Genomic DNA, 22,913 nt, shown 5'->3' with positions numbered 1-22,913 from the left:
GAATTGACAAAGGGAAGAAAGTGTAGAGAACTAAGTTTTTATTCACTCTCCAAGGAAGGAGAGGGGCAAGATGTAGAGATACACCAGCATTGAGGGGCGGGGGCTTTGAGCTTCAATTGGATTGTAATTGGATTAAAAAGAGTGGGGCGGGGTGGGCCCTGCTGTGTGGCCCCTGGGCTGTTGTAACTGGAGACTCTAGCTTGTTGCGATGTTATCTTCTGCCTGTGGCTGTAGGGAACTAGTTCAGTTCTTGCTTTCCAGTAATTTCCAATCCTGGGGACAAAAACTCAGAAGAGTAAAATGATAGTCCTGTTCAACAAGGTCATAGGCCTGCTAGGCAAATGGTGCAGGTAGCAAACGGGGCTGGCTTTGTCCTTTCATTCCCTTTTATAGATCGATGGGTTTTTGTCGTTAACACTTTAGAAAGGATAGTTCACTTATGTTTCTGATTGGCCTGTAATTTTTTTTCTTTCTTCCTTTCTTTTTCTCTAAATTTTTTTTTGCCGTGTCTTTATCCTATTTTGGAATGCAGTTTATGCTAGCTTCATAAAATGAATTGGGGATTACTTCCTCTTTTTTCTATCTTCTGGAAGCGATTGTCAGGACTATAATTGTGTCTCTTTGAATGCTGGAACTTGCCAGTGAACCCGTCCAGAGTATGGGCATTTCAATGTCCTTAATTGTTAGACGATTATTTAGTTCTTTTGTTTTGTCTTGAGTCAAAATTTGTATATTATACCTTTCTAGGATGTTGTCCATTTCATTTAAATTTTCAAATGTATTGACTTAAAGTTGTTCAAAATATCCTGTTTTCTGTAATGTTGGCAGCATCTGTAGGGATGTCTCACTTTTTATTTCTAATATTGGCTTTTTTGTGCCATTTCCGTTTTTCTCTAGACCAATTTTATTCCAGGGCCTGTCAATTTCACAGTCTATTCAAAGAACCAAATTTTGGCTTTGTCGGATTAGCTCTGGTTTAATTTTTGCTTTCTTATTTTATTATTTTCTGTTCCTGCTTTCATTACTTACTTTTTCCTACTTGCATTAGATTTGTTCCGACATTCTTTTTCCAGCTTCGTAAGGTAGAGGTTTAGTTTATCAGTTTTCAGCTTCTTCTCTGACACAGGCATTCAAGACTATAAATTTCCTTCTGCTTACTGATTTACCTACACCTACAAATATGAATTTTCTTTGTTTTATATTGATTCAAAATATTTTCTTGCTTCCTTTATGAGTTCTTCTTTAACCCATGGGTTATTTAGATGTATATTTTTAAATTCCCTAGCATATGGAAAATTTTGAATTATCTCATTATTAATTTATATTTTAGCTATAAAGAATAGCAATTTAGACAATATGCTGTATGTGATTTGGATTCTTCACAATTTGGTAAGACTGGCTTTATAGACAGGTTATAAAATGTTGTAAATTGCCTCATGTGCTTGAAAATAAGTTGTCGGGTGCAGAGTTATCCATCTATGTCCATTAAGTCAAGTGTATTCATTGTTTTCTCTCTTCCTCTCTCTTTTTTCTTATTTTCTTGTTCATTGTTTTGTTGAAATCCAGTGAGTAGAGATTGCAAATGCTCACTCCTAGCTGGTTCTGGGGACATAGGTAAACTACACTTCTTAGTACCCTTAGTACCATGTAACCAGTTCCAGCTTAAGAGATGTGAATAGAAGTGAGATGTGTAACTTCTGGGCCGAGTCATTTAAAGCCTGTGCTACCTTCACACTTTCTCTTCTTGAGAAGCACCTGTGGAAAGCACGAGATGAAGTGGCAGAAATATGTGACCAGAGAACCTCGATCCCTGGGTCACTGCATGGAGGAGAACAGCCCCGGCCATTGTCCGATTCCCCTGGCCTCTGCGTAAGTGAGAAATAAACCTGTGTTGTATTAAGCCTTCACAACTTCGGACCCGTTTGTTACTGCAGCTTACCTGCCTCGACCTGGTAAATACAGCTTCTATATCCATACTGACTCTTTGTCTTCGTGTTTTGTCAAATACTGAGAGAGATGTATTGAATCTTCCATGATGACCTGAATTTGTATGTTTCTCCTCACAGCTCTATGAATTGTTGTTTGTACATTTCAAACCTATGTTGTTAGGTGTGCAGAAAATTAAAATAGCTATATGTTCTGGTAAATTAAAACATGTACTATCATACAGAGAGAGTCCTGTTTATGTCTAGCAATACTTTCATTGATAAAGTCTGTTTTATTTTATGTTAATATAGTCACGTCACTATTCTTTTGCAAGTTGTATTTTATTTCATTTCTTTCCTCTCAACCTTTTTATGTCTTTTTGTTTCTTGTGTGCCTCTTATAAACCACATAGAGTTGGATTTTTCAAATCTAAGCTACCACTCTTTGTCTTTTCACTGGAGCACTTACTCTTGATATTTAATATAATTTTTGATGTATAGCAATGTAAATCCACCAGTTTATTTCATGCTTTCTCTTTATTTCATCTTTTCTATGTTACTTTTTCTATTCTTTCTGTGCTATTGTAGATTCATTTTAATTGTATCTCCCCTCTCCACCAGTTTGGAGATTATACTTTGTTTTTATTTTATTTTTTTTACTACTGTCCTTGAAATTACAACAGGAATATTTAATTTACCAAATTCTAAAGACAACCAGTAACTCTGAGCTGCTTTGACATATATGCCATAGTTTTCACGTATTCTGTTTCTGTCAAATAAAAAAAGAGAAACTCTGTAAGACCTTAGCATTATTGTTTGTACAGTCACTGCTCAGGCAGAGCTGAGAATGTATTTATCAGTTTGTTTGCTCCTCATTTTTCTTTCATCTCCAGCCTTCCATCAGAATTCTTATTCCTTCTACATGAAGTGTATTCTTTAGAATTTTCCTTAATGAGGTTTTACTAGCAGAAAGCTCCATTTTTGTTTGTCTGAAAAGTCTTTACTTATGTAGGCCTTAGCCTTAAAGTACATTTTGGTGAGTACGGAATTTTAGTTGGGTCGTTACTTTCTTTAGCCCTTGGAAGGCAGCGTCTCACCACTACCTGGCTTCCGCTGTTGCTGTTCAGAGATCAATGCCACTCTGTCCTACTTCGAAAGGTAGTTTCTCTTATTCTCTGAACGCTCATTAGATTTTTTTTTCCTTTGGTCTTTGCTCTTCAGCTTTACTACATGTCTAGCATGCGTTTATTATTACTGTATTTTTCGGACTATAAGATGCACCAGACCATAAGACGCACCTAGGTTTTAGTGGAGGAAAATAGGGAAAAAACCCTGCTCCACCGCCAACCCCCACCCCCCACCAGTGAGCCAGGTAAGCTGCATTCGGACTATAAGACGCACCCCCCTTTTCCTCCCAAATTGGGGGGTGGGAGTGTGTCTTATAGTCCAAAACTATGGTGCTTTGCTTGAGGTTTGTTGGGATTCTTGAACTTGTGGATTATTAACTCTCCTCGGTTTCAGAAAGTTCTCAGTCATTATCTCTTCAACGACTGTGTCTGCCTCTTTTTCTCTCTTGTATCCGTCTGAAACTCCTAGTTAAAATATTTTCAGCTTTCTCACCGTGCCTTTCAGGCCTCTCCACTTCTATTTTATGTTGCACATCTACCTGTTCCTGTTCCGTACCTTGAATCATTTGTCTTCTACTTCACTAGTTCTCTCTGCAGCTGTGTCCAATCTGCTACCAAGCTCAATCATTAAGTTTTAAGTTTAGCTATTGTATTTTTCTTTGCTAGCAGTTCTGTTTGGTTCTCTTTTAATTCTTCTAGGTACCTTTTCTGGTTTCCTGTTCTCTTAACTCTTTGCAAGATCACACTCATTACTTTCTGCTGTAACCCATCTGGATTGCATAATCCTTCCTTATCCCTCCCCATATTCCAAACCTGAAAGTAGGTCTCATCTCCTTTTAAAAACTTTGTCTGGACAGGTATGGTGGAAATTTAGCCACCTGCATCATTTAATCATTTTTGTGTTTACTCAACAAAAAACCCACTAAATGCTAGGCTGTTTCTCTGCGGGACACAATGAAGAATCAGGCCTGTAACCTGCCACCGTGTATGTGTCTATTTGCTGCAAGGAGGCTTATTTGAGAAAAAGGAAACTTACAATGAATTCCACAAACCCCCTTGAAAGACTTCTGTGTGCTAGTCACATTGCTGGGTTCTGAAGGGAACAAGACACAGTCTCCTGTCTCTGAAAGGTCACAGTAAAGTAGCAGAGATGAGATGGGCACTTAAATAATCATGTGAAGTGTAATAAATGCCAGACACACGATACGGGCCTTATAAATCCTCTCTGAGTGAATGATGTGAATCACCGTGGGAGATCAGAGGAGAGAGCAATTACTTTTGATGGGCATGGATCAAGAAAAGCTTTGTAGTGGCATTGAGTTGGGTATTGGAAATCGGTTGTATTTTGGACATTCAGAGAAATAGGAGAAGGTAGGGGCAATCCAGGTATGGGAACAACATGAAAAAAATAAATGGAATATCCTTTTTATTTTTAAACAGCTTTATTGAGACATAATTTACATACTATAAAGTCCATCCATTTCCAGTATATAATTCAATGTATATTTAAGAATTAAGGATGGTTGTGCAACATCCCCACAATGTAATTTTAGAACATGCTTATAATACTAAAAAGAAAGTACTCCTTAGCAGTTCCTCTCTATTCTCTTGACCCCACCCCCACCTGACCCCACTCCCTGCCCTAGGCATCACTAATCTACTTTTTATTTGTATATTCTGGACATTTCATGTAAATAGAGTCATACAATTTGTGGTCTTTTCTGACTTGCTTCCTTCTAATTTTTTTAAATCCTCACCCAAGGATATGTTTCTATGAATTTTAGAGAGAGAAGAAGGGAGAGAGAGGGGGAAAGAGAGAAACATCGATGTGAGAGAGAAACATCAATCAGTCGCCTCCCATATGCTCCCCAAGCAGGAATCGAACCAGCACCCCACGCATGCGCCCTGCTCCAGGAACGAACTCGCAAACTTTTGGTGCACAGGACGACGCTCCAGCCAGCTGAGCCACCCGCCAGGGCTGGCTCCTTTCATTTAGCATGTTTTCAGGTTTCAACCGTATTGTAGCATGTGTTAATGCTTTACTCCTGTTTACTGCTGAATAATATTCCATTGCATGGAGATACCCTGTGTTTTCTATCCGTTACGAGTTGGTGGGCATTTAGGTTGTTTCTGCTCCTTTGCTGCCGTGACTCTTGCGTACAACTTCTTGTGTGGATTATGTTTCTGTTCTCCAGTCCACTAGGAGTGGGGTTGATGAGTCAGGCAGCAATTTTATGTTTAACCCTCCGTGGAGCTGTCAGACCGCATTCCAAAGCAGCTGGTCTGTTTTAGGTTTTCAGCAGCGTTATAGGAGGGTTCCGATTTCTCCGCTTCCTCGCCTCACCCGTGTTATCACCTGTCTTATTGGTCATAGCCATCAGGTTGGTGTGAAGTGGCATCTCTTTGTGGGTTTTATTTTTATCTCCTCGTGGCTAACGATGTTAAGCATCTTTTCATTATTGGCCATTTATATACCTGTTTTTGAGAAATGTCTATGCAAATCCTTTGCTGATTTTCAATGGGATTCCTTGACTTTTTCTCATTGAGTTATAAGTGTTCTTTGCATGTTCTGGATCCCGGACTCATCACATATATGATTTCAGGTATTTTTGAACTATTTTCAAATGTTTGTTGTCTTTTCACTTTCCTCGACGTTGCCCTTTGAAACACAACAGTTTAAATGTTTGTGAGGTCCAGTTTGTCAGTCTTCTCTTTATCACTTGTCACTTTGTCGCTTTGGGTGTCGCATCAATTGCTCTGTTTTTTAACCCAAGTGCTGGTCCCCTGGGTGGGTTCAGTTTGTGGATACTCATCAGTCTGTTATAATCTGCGTACTTTTCTGCCTATGCATGTAAGACTTCAATAAAAAAGCTTTTTTAAGGGGGTTATAATAATCGCAGCTTCTTCCACTGGGTCATTCTGAGGACTGAATGGGTGGTCGAGTGTGTGCTCAGGGCTTAACACAGCGTCTGGCACCACTTAGTGCCGCTACATGGCAGCCGCTGTTGTTACTATTGTTAAAATCCTGCTCTGTCCCTTATTGGGTGGGTGGTGTTGGCCTCAAGTCACTTCACCTTGTCGGGTCTCACTCTCCTCATCTGTGCGGTGGGTTAGTGCCACTCGCTTCACTAGGGCCGCCCGGGTCCTCAATGCCACAGCACACAGCATCTGCAAGCTTGAAGTCGACTGGCTCCAAGGAGGCTGTCGCAAAAGTTTGGGTCAATAAAACAGGAAAGAAGAAAAAGAAAAGCCAGATCATCAGCACTGTAAAGGTCTGGGCAGCTCCCATGACCTGACTGGGAGCCCTTTACAGTTTCCACCAGCAGGGCTGGTCCGCCCTGGGAAGGAATGAAGGGGGAGTTGGCCGAGGGAGAGCTGGCTTCCTGGCAGAGCTGAGCCTGTTGGTACCAGGGCGCCCGGCTCACTGTGGAATAATCAGAGACCAGACCTCCCTCTACCTCCTAGCCTCCCACACCAGTTGCCCCCATTTTCTTCCAGTCTCCCCATCTTTGCTCAAACAATCCTTTCCACCCACCTCCACCTCCTCTGTGCCCTTGAGGTCTCACCGAGGAAGACTTCTCCGCACTTCCCTCTCACTGGGCCGTTTCCAGTTCTCCACTTTCCCCCTATGCTGTCACTCCCTCCCTGGGGCGGCTTCCTAAAGCATGTGGAGATCATATCACCTGCCAATCACATTCCTCCCGTGGAAACCACTTCAGAGGAATAAAATCCAAATCCTTCTCTGATCTCAAGGGCAGATCAAGGTTTTCGGGGGCTTGACACTTTGACCATTGGGGAGACCTTTATTAAAGTGTAACATGCATATAGAAAAGGCACACAGCATAAGTATGCATCTCTATGAATCCCCCAAACTAAACACGCCCATATAAACTGGCACCCAGCTCAGGAATCAGACCATTACCAGCCCCCCGGACACTCCCCTGGCTCCCCCTCCAGTTGCTCCCCCACCCCTAAAGGTAAACCGCTATGCAACTTCCAGCATCATAAAGGAGTTTTGCTTGGCGTTGAACTTCCTGTGAATACAGCCATTCAGTGCGTACCCGTGTCTGGCATCTTTCTGCATAACGTGTCTGTGAGATTCAAGTAATTGTCGCGCGAGCTGCCGTTTGTCCTTTCTCCTTCTCGTACCACTATTTGAGTGACGGTGCTGCAGGGTGTATATCCACCCTGCTGGTTAGTTGGACTTGTAGGTTGTTTTCAACTTTGGGATAATACATATATATATATTTTTAAAAAGCTTCTACGAACATCCTTGCACGTGTCTTTGGAGGACACATTTTGAAGGACACACAGACTCAGCCTTTCTGTTGGGTAAACGTCCAGGAGGGGAATTGCTGCCGCACAGAACCAACGAACGTTGAGCCTTAGAAGACACGACGGCTGGTTTTCCAAGGTGGTCCTGCGGTTTCCACTCCCGTCCCAGCCGCTCTTGAGAGTTGTCTTGTTACCTCTCTTCGCTGATACTTGTGTGGGGGGCGGGGGGAAGGTTGGGGGGGGGCTTTTTCATTTTATCCATTCTGGTGAGTAAACCGCATTAAAACACCATGGTTTTAATCTTTATTTGGGGGCACCATCTTTAAGAAAAATAATATAAAATTATGCACATCAAATTGGGTACAGAGATGAATACTGATTAAGAATGTGAAACAAGCCCTGGCTGGGTGGCTCAAGTGGTCGAAGCATCGTCCCGCACACCCAAATGTCTCAGGGTCCGATTCCCAGTGAGGGCACAAACCTGGGTTGCAGGTTCCATCCCCGGTTGGGGGAGTGGACAGAGGCAACTGATGTTTCTGTCAATGTTTCCCTCTCTCTCTCTCTCTCTCCCCCCACCCCCCCTTCCCCCTTCCTTTCTGTCTGAAATTAATAAACGTATCCTTGGGCGAGGAAAAAAATGTGGAACAAAATCATAGCAAATTGCTGGAGATTTTTAAGCTTCAGATTCCTTTCTTCTGAGATTTCCCCAAAAATGCTTCCTGATAGCAACCTGGCTCCCTTCCTCCCCGCACATTCAACAGCTGCCTTAGATCCTTGTGCTGTGAACGAAGACCATGCAGTGGAGGGTCCCAGGGTTTAGTGCCATCCGCTTCCTGGGACGGCCTCTGCCTGGCCCTCGCCACCTCTGGCCCCGCTCCCCCCCACACCCTGTCCTGGACTGACTCCTCTTCCTTACGGGACCAGCTTCCACCTTAGCTCCTCAAAGAGGCTTGCTCTGACTTTCCTGTCAAAGAAGACCCTCTAATTACCTAAATCCACATCGTGTTACATCATGTGACAGATGACAACAGAGCAGGAGGTTGGGAGCAAATGCTGTGGCTCCACTATTGTCTAGCTGTGTGACCTTGGACACTTCATGCAACCTCTCTGGGCCTCAGTTTCCTCACCTATAGAGAGGAGAAGGCAGTGCTAGCGCCTGCTGCACAGTGCGTTGTGAGGGTCCAGCAAGCTGATGCAGGTAATGCCTTGAGAGGTTGCTCAGTGCCTTGGCACTGACTGTTGGGTGGCCCTGTTACCCCGAGCCCTAGTCTCTCCTCCTGGCATGTCTCACTTCCCACTGGAGATCTGCTTTAATGCTCCTTACCACTCCGAGTATTGAATTGTTTGAAATTTTATTGAAATAGGCCACTCATACAAAAAGAGGACCATTATATATATATATACAGTTGGCACATTTTCACAGGTGGAATGTGGCTGCTTACCCAGCCCAGGTGAAGAAAATAAAAACCATCCCAGTCCAGCCTGTCCCCCACCGGGGAAAGCACAGTCCCGACTTCCCACACGCGACGGGTTCTGCCTGTTCTTGAACCCCGTGGGTGGAGCCATGTCGACACTAGCGTTTCGTGTCTGCTTCCCCTGCTTGACTTTACCTCTGTGGCATCGCTGTGTTGCGTATCATTGTAGACCCCGTGTTCTCCAGGCTGGGTGAGGCATCACTTTTGTTATCACCTCTGCTCCTAATAGGTCCCTGTGGACTTCGGCTCTTGAAACAGAACACAGGCTTCACGGTTTCCCAGGTGTGTGTTTTTGTGTCCCTGCACAGGCCTGCGGGGCAGGGAAGCCCGGAGGCCAGGAGAGGGGGCCGACCCCGTCCTGGCCTCGAGGTGCATGTGTTTTCAGGCGGCCCCTGGCTGGCCTTCTGCTCTCTGTGCCTCCGTCCCAGATTCTATCATTCCGGGCTTGGCCCGAGGCCCACATGCGAGCTGGCGGGCATCCTAGGCCAACAAGAGCAGCTGGAGAGGAGGAACTGGAGGGCTGGGAAGATGGCCCCAATCAGACCTCCCATCAGGGCTTGTGTGGAGGCCTCTGCCCCCTGCATTCTAGAACAATTTGGGAAGGGTTAGGGTTCAAGTGGAAATGAAGCCTCCTCTGGGCTGGGCTGTGATCCAGAGAGAGGGCAGGCAGCCTGGGCTCCAGTCCCAGCTCTGCAGTGACACCTATAAAATGAGAGGAACAACACGCTAACCTAAGGTTGTTTGAGGAGTAAGTAGCGCGACACATGTGAAGGTTCCTGCCAGGAGTAAAGCTGGCTATTGGGGTCACAATGTGCTGGGGGCAGCTCAGCGTTTTCTGGGCAGCATTTCATTGAACTTGCACATGAGTCACGAAAGTTGGCATCCTATCACCCTCGTTCAGCAGAGAGGCTGAGAACCTGCCTGAAGCCACGCTGCTAATCTGCGGCAGAGCCGGGTTGGCCCCTGCGTGACTCCAGAGCCCCAACCCCTGCCACCAGGGCTGGGAGCTGCTCTTGGATGGAGACCCAGCAGCACTGAGCTGCCATGTGACTGTGCACTTGGGGACTGTACTCCAGGGACCCAGACTCAGGCGTCACACCTGGTTCGGAGAGCAGGCCCCCAGGCTCATTTTCTGTGTCCGTAAAATGGGCCCACGTGACCAGCAGGGAGTTTTTCCTTCCAGGGACACAGAAACCCACACCTGGGAAACCGTGAAGCCCTGTGTTCTGTTTCAAGAGCCGAAGTCCATAGGGGCCCCCAGGGGTGGAGCAGCCTTAGGGGCTGGTCAGGAGAGGCTGCTGACCCTGTCCGGCCCTGGCAGACCTGCCTGGGGCAGCCCTGCTCCTGCCAGTAGAAGGTGGGCAGGAGGGTGTGGGATGTGCTCTGATCCTGCCCTGAGTGATGCGCAGGGCTGTCTGCAAGGAGCTGAGGGGACCCGGAGGTTGAAGCAGTCGGCTGCAGTCCAGGAAGGCCTCACGGAGGAGCAGGTTTTGAAGACTGAGTAAGAGGTGGAGGTGATGGTAAGCGGTTCTTAGCAGAGGAGGCAGTGATAAGTGTTCAACAGCTCAACTCCATCACCTTCCCCACCCACAGTTGCCCAGCCATCTCGGTTTTCAGGAGGCTAATAATATTTTCCAGAGCGCCTTGCCAACGAGTTTCTGATTAGGGTCTGCCAGTGGGGAGAAAGCAGGACAGGTGCCAGCCTGCCTCTGGCTCCCGCCGCAGCCGACTCGACTCTGGCGGGCCCTGCCATCCCCGGCTCTGCAGTTCTCCAGCAGGTGGGCTCCTGACTGGCCAGGGGGCAGCTCCTTCCTGATTTCTGGGTCACACTCCCCCCTCTGCTCTTTCGGATGCCTCTGGAATCAACTTCCCTTAGGAACTCCGTCTCTGCCTGAAAAAGCCCCGTGGTTTCTGTTTTCCAGCGGGTTACTAACTGAGAGAATGTTCGGGCAATCCAGGCCAGGCCCAGGGTGTAGTGGTTGAGGAACAGAAGGATGCAGCCCCCAGATTACATGGTGGGTGTTCATTTCGATTTATTTTTTTAGGTGCCCGTCTTGTCTTTCAGCACGAGTTTCCCAAGGAGCAGAGGCTGTCTTCTACTATTTATTCAATCCACGAGCATTATCAGCGCCTCGTCAGTGGGGGGCGAGGTGAATGACCGAGTTCCTGCACTCCTGGGACCCCGGTTCAGACACGGCCCCATCCCATACGGCGGCCAGGAGCCACCCTTGGCCATCCAGCTGCACGTGTGTGATTTGTGTTCCTTACTGCATGTACCTCACGCTACAATAATAAAGTATAAAATGAGACGTGTATAGGCGTGTGCACTGGAGATGCAGCTCTCTGAACTGAGAGGGGCTACCAGTGCGAACTACGCGCCGCACTTCAAAGACCTAGCGGGAAAGGAAGAATGGGGAGTCTCCCACTAATAACTTTTATATTGATTACGTGTGGAAATGACAATACTTTGGACATTTTAGATTACATAAAATACATCAAAATGTGTTTTACCTGTTCCTTTTTAGTCTTTTTAATGTGGCTGCTAAAAAAATTTTAATTACATATGTGACTTGCATTTGTGGTGCATGTTACATTTCTTTTGGACAGCACTGGTTTTATGAGAGCTGAGTTCAAACACTTTGATTTACCAATTCAGTGTTTATTAGTGTCTATTTAAGTGACACTTGGTCCCCACCCTTGAGGACTTCAGATGGGATGGTGAGGGGGACAGATATACCAACATGGAACTAAAATTCTCTGGTAAATGTTTGAGTTGGTCCATGTTTTGGGGTTCTGGGAGCGTGAGGAGAAATCTGGGAAGGCTTCACAGAAGAGGTGACTTGCCTGTTACACATCATAGGATGAGTAGGAGCTCACAAGATGGGTAAGGAAGAAGAAGGGCACCCTAGGTTCAGGGCACTACCCATGCAGAAGCTAAGAAGTTGGCAAGTGCACAGGGTGTTTGGAGAGATACAGAAAGTTCACTGTGGCCCAAACACGTTTTGTTTGGAAAAGAGGCTGGAGAGAGAGCCAGACTGTGTAGAGCCTTGAATGTCAGTCAAGTTTAGACCTGGCCTGTCCCAGTGTGAATGAGCTCACCTACCCACCCCCTTCAAAAGCATGAAAAGGACCAGATCAGACCTTGTTTGAATGTGAAAAATAAACTCTTTATTTCAGTGCTCGCTCCCTGTGGCTCAAAGGCTATCTACGATCCGCGTGGAACCAAAAAGCATTTATAAAATCATAGAAAAACAGAGCAATATTTATATAGAACGTGTATTTGTCGGCTCATTTGGTGATTCTTCCCTGTGCAAAGCAGCAAGTCCTAAGTGCATCAGCGTGACTTTCCCCAAGGCCCTCTCTGCACTTTGGGGGGCCCTGGAGGCTGCGACCCCACTCCAGATAGAGAATGCCCCCTCTCTCCCTCGTCCAAGCTCAGGGAGGCCTGGTCACGTGGAGGATGTGGGCGATTTAAGTCAGAGATGACAACTCACGGGCTCCCTGAGCTATATTCCACGGCCCTGGTCCTGCGAAGAGGGGATGGCTGAGGGCTGACCTTGCTGGTTAGTGATCAGCACAGGCAGTGAAGGCCCTTGTGAAGTCTGCATTGTGGTGGGGAGGCTCCTGGGTAGGACAGGGGCTTCTGGGGCTCTGTGCCCCTGGAACTGGGGTCTGAAGGAAGGTGTGGGACCTGGTTAGGGCTGGGGGCAGCACAGTGGTCCTGGTCCTGGTTTCTCTCTTAGAAACATCCTGGGCATGAGGCCTAAGTCTCTGTGGGACCAGGGAGCAGGACTTGTTGTCATTTGTAAGGCTGGGTCCCACAAGGCATCAGACGTGCAGAGCTGAGAGGCCCTTGGAGATGAGCTGGTTCAGCCAATGCACTGACCAGTGAGGACACCAAGGCCCAGAGAGGAGAGGGCACTGGCTGGCCAGACTGGGGGCTCTGACCCTTTCCAGTCATTTCCCATTTCCTCACCCCAAATGGGTCCTTTTGGATCAGGTCCCAAAGGGCCTCGCTGACATTCTCAGGTCAGGGCTGGTGTCGGGAGCAGGGCACTGGACTCGGAGTCAGAAGGCCTGTGCTCTGTTCCCATGCCTTCATGTGACCCAGCCTTTCAAAATATCCGCGAGCCCGTCTGGGCAGAGCGGGCCACCTCCCTTCTCCTAGACTCAGTCTCCTCATTGAGAAAGCAGCTCCCACCCTGCAGTTTCCCATGGCGATGAACAAAAGGGGTGGTGGCCGAGTGGGTACCAGCAAGTACAGGATGCACCTGGTCCATCACAGGTGCTTCACAGTGGTGAGGAGGGTGAGGGACTGTGGGCGAAGGTCAAGCCTATACCTGGGACCCTCCCCATCCCACCTCTGCTGGCTAGCTCAAGGGCCCCTAGGGCCAGGGCACAGTCTCGGGAAGGGGTACAGGACACACCAGGGTGTTGAGTTTCTTGATCTGGCCAATGGGCACTCTGTCTTTTTTTATTTTATTTTTTTTCGCTCCAAGGGGCTATGGAATAGATCAAACGATATGGCGAGTTGCTTTCCAAATGGCATCTGGGCTGGAGGGGGAGGTGTGGGTCCCTTCTCCCCCATCCCAAGCTCAGTCAACCAAGGTCAGGGCTCCCACTGTGGAGGTGTAGAACATTGCTCACAGGTAGGGGGGTGGGAAACCAGGCTCAGGGGGCAAGACGGTCTGGGGTCCAAGGAGCAGCAAATTTTCCTCACTAGCTTGGAATAAAGATTGGGGGTCAAGTTGAGGGCTCTCAGCTGGCTGAGGTGGGGCTGGGCATGGGAGCCCTTTAAGGGGGGCCGATGATGACGTTCCGGTAGCCCTTCACCGCCTTTAGCTTGTTACTCTCGAAGTTGACCACCAGCTTGTGGAGGCCCACGTGGTGAGGCAGCAGGTTCACCCTGACTTTGGCCTCCTCCCCCACCTCCACGGGCTCTGGGCTGTGGAGAGAGAGGAAGAGGCTGAGGAGACGCCCAGGCCTGGTCCCCATGATGGGGCCAGACCGGGATGACCTGTGACTCCTGAGAACTTAGCACAGAGCCTCTGTGTCCACAGGGGTGTGGCTTAAGGCTGACATCAATAACAAATGACAATAATGAATGGACACGCTCACTGCTCTCGCAGGTCCTGGGCAATCTGCCCTGCTGTGTGCACAGGGGCCTGTGTGTGTGCGTGTGTGTGCGCTCACACACACAAGAGAAGCCCACAATGTGCTGGGGTAATAGTGGGTATGCTCAGGTGACCACATGCATGAAAATGCATTGAGTTGTAACGCGTGATTTGTGCTTCTTACTGTATGCAACTTACCTGACAATAATACAGTAAAAAACAGGAAGTGTCTATGCTTGTCTGTGTGTATGTCCATAGCTATATGTCTAAGACACACGTGTAGACACTCAGGGTGCATATGCTTGCATTTATGTGAGGCCCGTATGTTGGGGGGCAGGTGCTTAGCGATGGAATGTGTAATTGTTTAGGTTTATGGAGACGCATGCAGGGAACCCAGCTAGCATGGTGTGGATGCTGAGGATGAGAAGTTGGGAACTTTGCCCCGAAAGTGTTTAGAAGGGGACCCAGGGGTGTATGAGTCAGGTTCGTGGGTGGGTGTGTGAGAGATGAGATGAGGAGCTATGGGCTGGAGTTCGGTGCCCCCCATCAGCATCTGCCCTCTGCTCCCAGGCCCCCACGCTAGAGTGAGCAACACTTACATGTCCACGGTCATCTGCTTCTCAGTCAGGCCCGCTCCCTCCACAGTGAAGAAGCAGCCTTCCAGGGGTGTGACGAGTGGGTTCCGCAGGGACACCTCAGCCACCAGCTTGCGGTTCTGCTTGGGCTCTCCCAGGATCTGGGTCAAGGCACAGGGCAGATGTAAGGGATAGCTTTGAAGGAGGGGGGCCAGAGTCCCTCCAGGGCAGGCAGGATCTCTGCTGGGCCTTCTCTGTATTTGCTGCAATTTGGCCCAGTATTTGCTGAACAAAGCCACGTCCACTCTGCCTCTCTCAGTCCATGCCTCTGTACCTCAGTCTCCTCACCTGGAAAAAACAGGTGATGATGCCAGCCCAGGCCTCCTTCATGGAGCTGCAGGGGGAGGCTCCACACAGCCCAGGGCAGGTACAGTGCCTCCCTTGTTCTAGGGTCTGGAGTGGGAAGACCACAGACTTTGGAGCCCCTCCCTCACTGTGTGACCCCCCTACCCCAGCCTGAAAATCACTACCCTCTCTGAGCCTTGGTTTCTTCATGGGAGAGCAATGCCTGGCTGCAGGGTTCTCCTAAGGATCACTGAGCTTTCATGTGCAAGCTCCCAGCACACTGGCACCCAGTGCTCACTCCCGCCCCTGCGCTTTACCATTTATCTGTAACTGCTGCACTGGGGGTTCTGGGGCTGTGGCTCCTTGAGAGTGAATCACTATGACAATGACAATGATAGCGACAAATGTCAGCTTTTATTGAGCCCTTACAATGCACTGGATGGGGCTGTCTATGTTCTTATGGGTGCACATTTAATCCTTATAACACCTACCTTACAGATGAACGAACTGAGGCAACAAGGGGCGCAGTGACATGCCCAGGGCCACCCGGCCTCTAAGCCAGGCAGGCAGACCTCAGAGTCCGCCCCACCTGCCCCACCTGCCCCACCTGCCCCAGGCTCTGGGCCTCTAGCTTTAGGAGTTTAGCTTTTGAGCATCTGTGACTCTAAAATCCCTCGATTCCATGACCCTACCACTCTGAGATTCTAGGATTCACTCATAAGTCCCAAATTGTTTTGGCTCCACGATGCTGTTCTTGGATGAAGGCGGAATTGGAGGATCCCTGAGGTGTCAAAGAGCTTGAGCGTGCAGGGATGCAGGTGCATGAGGCTAGCCCGCTCCCAGCCCTGGGCTGGCCCCGGGACCCTGCCCTGCCCCCGGGACCCTGCCCTGCCCCCAGCCCTTCCCAGCCCTCCGCTTACCCGGATCTTGATTTCTGGGTTCTCCAGATAGATGTCCCTCTCGGCCAGTAGGTATTTGTTGTCAGCTTGCTGGACGAGGAGGCCTTGCACCTTGATGAGGTTCGACTCTGTCAAGTAGTCACAGTACTTCTCATAGAGGATTGGAAGGGGGATGCTCTTCTCTGCAGAGGTGGGGGAAGCACATTTAGTGACTGAGACCCCCTCACCCCCCGCATTTCCACAGGCACAGCGAGGGGAAGGAACGTGCTCGAGCTCGCACCCCGGGTGAATGGCTGGGCAGGTCCCAGGCAGTTCCCCAACCTGTGAGGATTTCAGAGCCCTTTTCTCACCGTGAGCCAAGGTCTGGGCCGTGGCAGACCCACTGGGGACGCACACCCTGACCTTGGGAAAAGGCTGCATTAGTGTGCCCGGCCCTGTAGCCACTCATTCCCAGGGGGGAGTCTGTCCCAACCTCTGTTCAGATGACGCTGGGGCAGAAAACCCAATCTGCTGCCAAGAGGGACAAAAAGGAGTGAAAATTCCTGGTGGAGCAGAGTGGAAAGTCTGACCAACTCCACAGGAAACAAAGCAAACATTGTCCTCTGGGAGCTCCGAGGGCTCGGCCCCAACTATTGACCTTTCCAGGAGGCTTAACCAGGGTGGGGCTGGACCTCTGAGAGCTGCTTTCTGCCGGCCAGGGACCACGGCCTTGACGTCAGGCCAGGTGCCAACTGAGAGAAGGAAAGGGGTGTGTGGTAGTCAGTCATTCCTTAGGTGATTTGCCCTGTTCCAAAAGGCACGGGGGGCAGGCATGATCGCCAAGGCCACATTGGCTGCATCCCCAGTGACCCACCTGGAGGGGTGAGCGTGGGGCAGGAAGGGGGAGGGAGAGAAGCTGCAGAGCAAGGAGGCAGGGGTCAGGGGTGGGGGCGACTGGATTCTGTTCCGCTTGGCTTCCTGTCCGTGAGCGCATGGAAATCCCCCAGATCTTATCATCAAAGAATAACTGGTAACTCAGCCCAAGCGTGTGCTCTTCAAGGATGGCCGAATCAGTCTCAGGTTGACCTTCCACCGGAGGCCCCACCAGGGCACCCAGACCAGCTCCGCCTGGCTGCCTGAGGATACCACTCAGGACCTCCCACTGTGGGTGGTGCCCTTCGTGGGTAGATGACAGAGCAGGAGGGACACCCCCGTTGTGAACACATCCTCAGGAAGAGGAGAAACACGGACAGGCCTGGCTGAACAATGCTCCAGACACTTGATGGTAACTGAGAGGCAAAGTGGGTTCGACTGGGGCCCAGGAGGAGACCTTCTGGCATCACTGGCCCAGGCTGAAGTTTGCTTCATGCCACACGTTCCAGAAGGACCCTTGCTCCCTTTGAGGTGCTGCTGAGCCCAAGAAGAAATGACATGTGTGTATTCTAACAAAGTGGCTGGAAGGGCTCCTCAAAGATGAACCAGAGTTTGTACAAATGAGGAACACGAGGCCAGGGATGGAGAAGAGAAATACCAGGAGCCCACAGCCCACCCACAGAATTGCCTGAACTAGAACTCGGGCGTCCTGATCATCCCCCACAGCTGACACTTAGGCCTGGGCCAGGCTGGGTCCTTTCTCTGCCATCAAGGTTAGCGGGACTCACACCAAGGAGCCCAGCACCGAGGTCAAGGTCGCTGTCGGGCACAGCGGGTGGTCAGGAAAGGCCCACGGGGCTTCTCTGCCGCCCATGTCTGTTTGCTCGTCTGCTCAGTGAGGAGTGAAGGTCCCGCCCTGTCCGGGCACCACGCGACACTCCGCAGATGTCTCCTGAGCACACATCTCCTCTCTCGGTCCTCACAGGGGCCCTTGGGTGGGCCTGCTGTTGCCCCAGTGCGTGCAGGGGTCCGATGTGAGGCTCAGGGAGCACTGCCTCCCTGCCCAAGGTCATGCATGTAGGGGGTGGTAGCGGCCAAATTCAAAGCCAGTCTGACTGGCCCCCAAATAACATCTTTCAACAGCGTAAGTGTTGGGGCCTCAGCCCCAGTGCCGAGTGGCCCTGTCCCTGAGGGGTTGGCCCCTGCTCGGGGACCCTGACCGAGCATCTACTCTGGGCACGTGGCTCCAGGGGGACCCACATGGTGCCCAGGACAAAACAAGGAGGTGGTGCTGCCAGTACCACAGACCCCTGGCCCGAAACGCAGACAGGCCTCCTTCGGAGCTGGATGGCCCAACGCCAGCCCGTGGGGCCAAGGCCGAGGCAGAGGTCATGAAGGAGTGGAAACATTCGGGCTGACAGGCCAGAGTGGAGGGGAGGGCCAACAGCTTCACAGGCACAGAGCACTCCAGCCCGGGCCCTGCCACCAGATCTGCGGTCAGAATACCCGTTCCCAGGTGCTGGCCTCTCCCGGTGGGACAGTCCCACACTGATGGGTCATGACTCTCTGTCTGATGGGAACACTGAGGTTCAGGGAGGCGACCCATTGCCCAGGTGACACAGCCAGCAGGACCCTCAGAGGACAGTCAGTATCTCACTCCCTGCTCCCAGGGCCTCTCCCAGCTTTGTGACCCCTGTGCCCTCCTCATGCATCTGCCCCCACGCAGAAGGCGGGCCTGGGCTGCTGGGGCACAGGAGACGGGCTCTGTGCTGCCTTGCTAAGCGTCCTCTGTGCGGCCACAATGCCTCTCAGGGTCTCAGGCTTATTTTAAGGAAGACAACCACTCACAGTGGCAAAGCAGGGCAACAAAAGGGACCACGGAGATGATTGTGCAGGCCTCTGACCAGGACGTTTGAACAACAGAGGCTCTGCCCAGGGCTGGATCATCTCTTGACGTTACATTACCCCAAAACAGGGGAGAGACCCAGAACTAAGGAGCGAAGGGAGGGGTCTGCCTCACAGGGAGGCCAGGACAGGCGTAGGGCCATCTATGAGGCGATGGGCGGAGCTAGGAGGAACACCCGTCTCTCGGCAGAGGGCTGGACGGTCTCTCCCGTCATTCTTACAGTGACACTGTCCAAAATGGCAGCTCTGGCCCCGTGCAGCTGTTTAGTGTAAGTGAAGTTAAAGCTTCAGTTCCAGTTGTGCAAAGCACATGCCCAGTAGCCACGTGGAACTGTCGCCCCTGCTCCGTGCAGCACAGACATACAACTGTCGTCACAGAAGGTTCTGTGGGCCGCAGTGGTCTACAGCGTCTTTTCCCGGAGGCTGAGGACCTCCAGAGGGGAGAGGCTCTGGTGGGGGTGTGAGAGTTGCTGGACACTGAGGGAACGAATTGGCTGGGAGAGAGAGGTAGAGAATCTGGGAAAGCAGTCAGGAGCCCCGAGAACACGAGAGGGCACAAAACAGGATAGTTGCTGAGAATACAGGTTCGAGTCTCAGTCCTGTCACATCCTAACTGTGTGGCCTTGGGCAAGGTGCTTAACCTCTCTGTGCTCGGCCATCTCACTTGGAAAAGGGAGGCAATAAAAGACTCCACCTCCCACTTTTGTGATAAGAATTAGACGGGCTGATATTTATGAAGTGTGTCGGGCAGGGCCTGACCAAGGATAAGTGCCGTGCAGGCGTTTGGGAGGTGCACTGTGCAGGCTAAGCGCTCAGGGCCCTACCTAGCGCACCTGTCTGCACCAATAACTGATCCAGGAACCAGGGCCTCACCGGAGTAGGGCTCCAGGGAAAGATCCAGTATGTCGTTGGAGCTGCACACAGGCCCCAGGATGCCGTTGTAGCTGATGGTGCGCGCGCAGAGCATGAGGCGGCACATGTGGGCCTCCGCGGTGTTGTTGGTGATGTAGGCGAAGACATCGAAGTCGCTGCCCATTTTCATGCTCTGGGCCACGCGGATGCGCATGGCCACTCCTGTCTCCTCTTTAGCACTCAGCTTGTTCAGGTGGTTGGCCCTCTGGAAGGCTTCCCTCTCCTCGACGGACCCTGTGGGGACAGGCGGGAGAGCGTCTTCATGGCTAGAACCTGTTCCAATGCAAGGGGGCCGGGGCCGAGAGAGCCGGCCTCTCAGAGTGCTGGTGACTCAGAAGGCAGCAGTGCCTTCTCTACACTTCTGTGCCAAAGGAGGAAAGAATATTTTCTTTATTTTCCAAAGCGAACTCCTAGGCATCCCTTAAGACCCAGCCCAAAATGGCCCCTTCTCCAGGAAGCCTTCTTTTTTTAATCCTCACCTGAGGCTATGTTTTTATTGATTTAAGAGAGAGAGGAAGGGAGAGCGAAAGAAAGAAAACATGGAGAAGTTGCCTTCCTCATTCGCCCCGACCAGGGATCGAACCCACAACTTAGGTATGAGCCCTGACTGGGGATTGAACCCACAGCCTTTTGGTGCATAGGATGACGTCCCAACAAATGAGCAACCTCGCCAGGCAGGGTAAATCAGTCACAGTGGAGTTTCACAGCCGCCTATTGCTAATTATGGTGACTTAGCTCACCAAATTGGTTTCTGTTTTTGTGGTTACCCTCTCGAGCTGCTTGAGGATTAAGACTGTGTTTACTTTTCTTTATTTCATACCCTTCAGCCTACAATAGTGCTTGGTGCATAATAACCACCAAGACAACATGAACTTTCTCACCTGCAGGCATTTGCACGGAGGGATTACTTCTCCCAGAATCCCTGTCCCTCCGCTCCCTACCTGTGGAACTCTCCAGCAGGAATGACTGCCCTCCTTTATGTTCTGTTTACCTCTGCCCGTGCTCCTTTCGTTTTTCCCCCCAAGTGTTATCGGGTTCATATTTATATCTTCTATGAAACCATCAGCTCGAGATCTTTCAGAGGCCAAGGAAAGCATCTTTTCCTTCTGCATTATCCTTTACACCGAAAGCACGGCCACTTAATCCCCAACCCCCGCCGGCTCTGGAACATCAGTGGGGGGTCAGATGTGGGTGGGGCTGTGGTTTCTCAGTCATCTCTGTGAGCCCAGCTGCGCTTGGCACTCAGTAAATGCTTAGAAAATGTCTATCGTATTGGACTGGCTGTCAGATGTGCTCAAATCCAATTTTTACAATAAGCCACATCCTTTTTCCCCTACTGATTTAACATGGGTAGCAGAAAGAAGCCTCATCTTTGTATCTGATGGAACCCATCTTATCTTTAAATTTCTCTTGGTCCATTTCTCTTTCATTTAACCCCTCCCCATCCTCCTTCACGCGGTTTCCCTGGCTGTAGGAGAAATACCACCCAAACAAATGTGACTAAGCTCCAGGAACCTCTCCTCCACAGCCCAGCTGTGTTTCCAAGCCTCTCTAGTACAAACACATTGCAGTAAAAAAGGGTGGAATTACTCATCTCCAGTTGGAGGCACCACAGCTGGTGAGTGCTGTTAGTACCCAGAGTGGACATCTCTAATCCTTCTGTTAGGATGCACGCCTCTCCTCTTTAGCAACCATTCCCTTCAGGTTTATTGAGTCAACCCCCGCCCCCCCCAAAAAAGAGTGAGGCTTACAGACCCAGTGGAATCCTTTTGTGGAACGTGGAATTCTTTTCCTAAACAAATAATCCTCTACTGCCATCTTCCAGTGCATTTGGTAAGTTTGCACCTGTTTCTAAGGAATTTTGGGGAATGGAGAGTAACCTACAGGTCATTGTTGAAGGCAGACAGCCAAATAACACACACGTACAGGGCTGGTAAACCTGGCGGCTTATCTGCACGGCGGTGTTGAAGGCTCCGGGCACCTACCCTCGGGGTACTTATAGGTGTGGGTGATGTCCTCCCGGTCGTCACGGCCCACTCTCTTCGTGCTGATCTTCAGCCCCACCAGCCGGTGGTTGATGGACTTATGCATGGACCCATCCTCCTGCCGGATCCAGTCCACCACGTCGGCGTTGACCTCGGCAAAGACAAAGGGTGCGTCGTACTTGGCGCTCAGGTCGCCCTCCTTGATGGCACGGACTGGAACTGGGCCACAGCAGTATGTCCCTGGTCGGGGGAAGGAGGCAAGAGACATGATCTTGGGAGGAGGGCAGGGCGGCACCCTCCCAAACCTTTCAAAACCACGCAATTCAACCACACGTGGCAGAAAGTCTCGAGAGCATAAAGCCCTTTGACTTGGGGACTCCACTGTTAGGAAGGTGGCAGAGGGTAAGAACTAAGGAGGAAGATGCTGGAGCCCAGTTTTTACAGTGCGAGTCACAGTTCTCATTAGCTGTGTGATGTTGCAGTAGTTACTTAACTTCTCTGAGCCCCGGCTTCATGTGGGGATGGTATTTATACCTACCTAATGAGGACTGGCACATCCTAGATGCTATGTAAGCGATAAATACCACAGAAGAACATCCCAAAGCACCCCAAAGAGCTGAGGGAGGCAAGCAGCCGACTGTATTTGAGAAAGCAGGGCATCTGTCTGGTGCAACACACGAGCCACTGTTGATTTCCTCAGTGTGGTTTATCACTGCCTCCAGCTGCTCACGGATTTGGGAGTTGAGGACTAGAGGCTGGGTAAACTACATTACAATGTATCCATTTAATGGAACACAGTAACCTGAAATTAAAATTCAAGTCACAGAACACTAGCCGATGTTCTGTGAATGGCATTTGGAAAAGGGACAAAGCCAGCATAAAAGGCCACGTACAGCCAGAGTTCTTAACCCGGGGTCCATGGACCCCCAAGGAGCAACAAATAGAATTCAGGGGCCCATGAACGTGGATGGGGAACAAAATGACATCTTGATTTGCACCGTACTTAGATAGCACTTCCTCGATTGTGAAAGCAGGCAAACGGTAATCTTAGGTGCTGTTATGACTCATCACCCAGAAAAACCAGATATTTTCACGTCACGTTATGGTGGCCACACGTATCTGGAGATACCATTTATGCTCATCGCTACCCCTAAGTTATCAAGTGTATTAATTCTACCATTAGATCTTGTTATGTAAAGTATGTATTATTATATTACAAATTTATTTTTTAATTTTTTTGATAACTATATTTCAGTGCAATTGGCTTACTTTGTAAACCCTACGTATTATAGTCTATGAATTAAAAAATATTATTTAGAGAAAGGACCTTTTTGGTTCTACCAGTTTTTCCTTGGTTCTCTCTTACCTGTGCACGCATATAAATGAGTATATAATTGGAAATTACTGGAAGCTGTGTGTGAATGTGAATGATCCTTCTTTTGAAGGGAGAGGACAGAGTTGCTCTTTGATGTTTTCTTTATGCTTCTCCTTTCTGTTTTCTGCAATGAGCATGAGTGACTTTTC

The 22,913-nt window shown here is 49.8% G+C and overlaps 1 protein-coding gene across 1 annotated transcript in view; it reads right to left on the bottom strand.

The window, feature by feature from the left end:
* Positions 1-12,159: 12,159 nt before the first annotated feature.
* Positions 12,160-22,913, bottom strand: part of TGM2 (transglutaminase 2) — a 30,833-nt gene continuing 20,079 nt past the window's right edge. Inside the window, exons 9-13 of the mRNA XM_024559599.4 lie at positions 21,390-21,629; positions 19,366-19,638; positions 15,757-15,917; positions 14,516-14,652; positions 12,160-13,747 (exon numbers count right to left, since the gene is read on the bottom strand). Of these exons, the coding sequence (XP_024415367.1) occupies positions 13,597-13,747; positions 14,516-14,652; positions 15,757-15,917; positions 19,366-19,638; positions 21,390-21,629 (962 nt within the window). The 3' untranslated portion in view covers positions 12,160-13,596. The remainder of the gene's footprint in view (positions 13,748-14,515; positions 14,653-15,756; positions 15,918-19,365; positions 19,639-21,389; positions 21,630-22,913) is intronic.

Source organism: Desmodus rotundus, chromosome 6, assembly GCF_022682495.2.
Source record: "Desmodus rotundus isolate HL8 chromosome 6, HLdesRot8A.1, whole genome shotgun sequence".
Taxonomy (NCBI): domain Eukaryota; kingdom Metazoa; phylum Chordata; class Mammalia; order Chiroptera; family Phyllostomidae; genus Desmodus; species Desmodus rotundus.
This window is presented reverse-complemented; position numbering and strand designations above follow the sequence as displayed.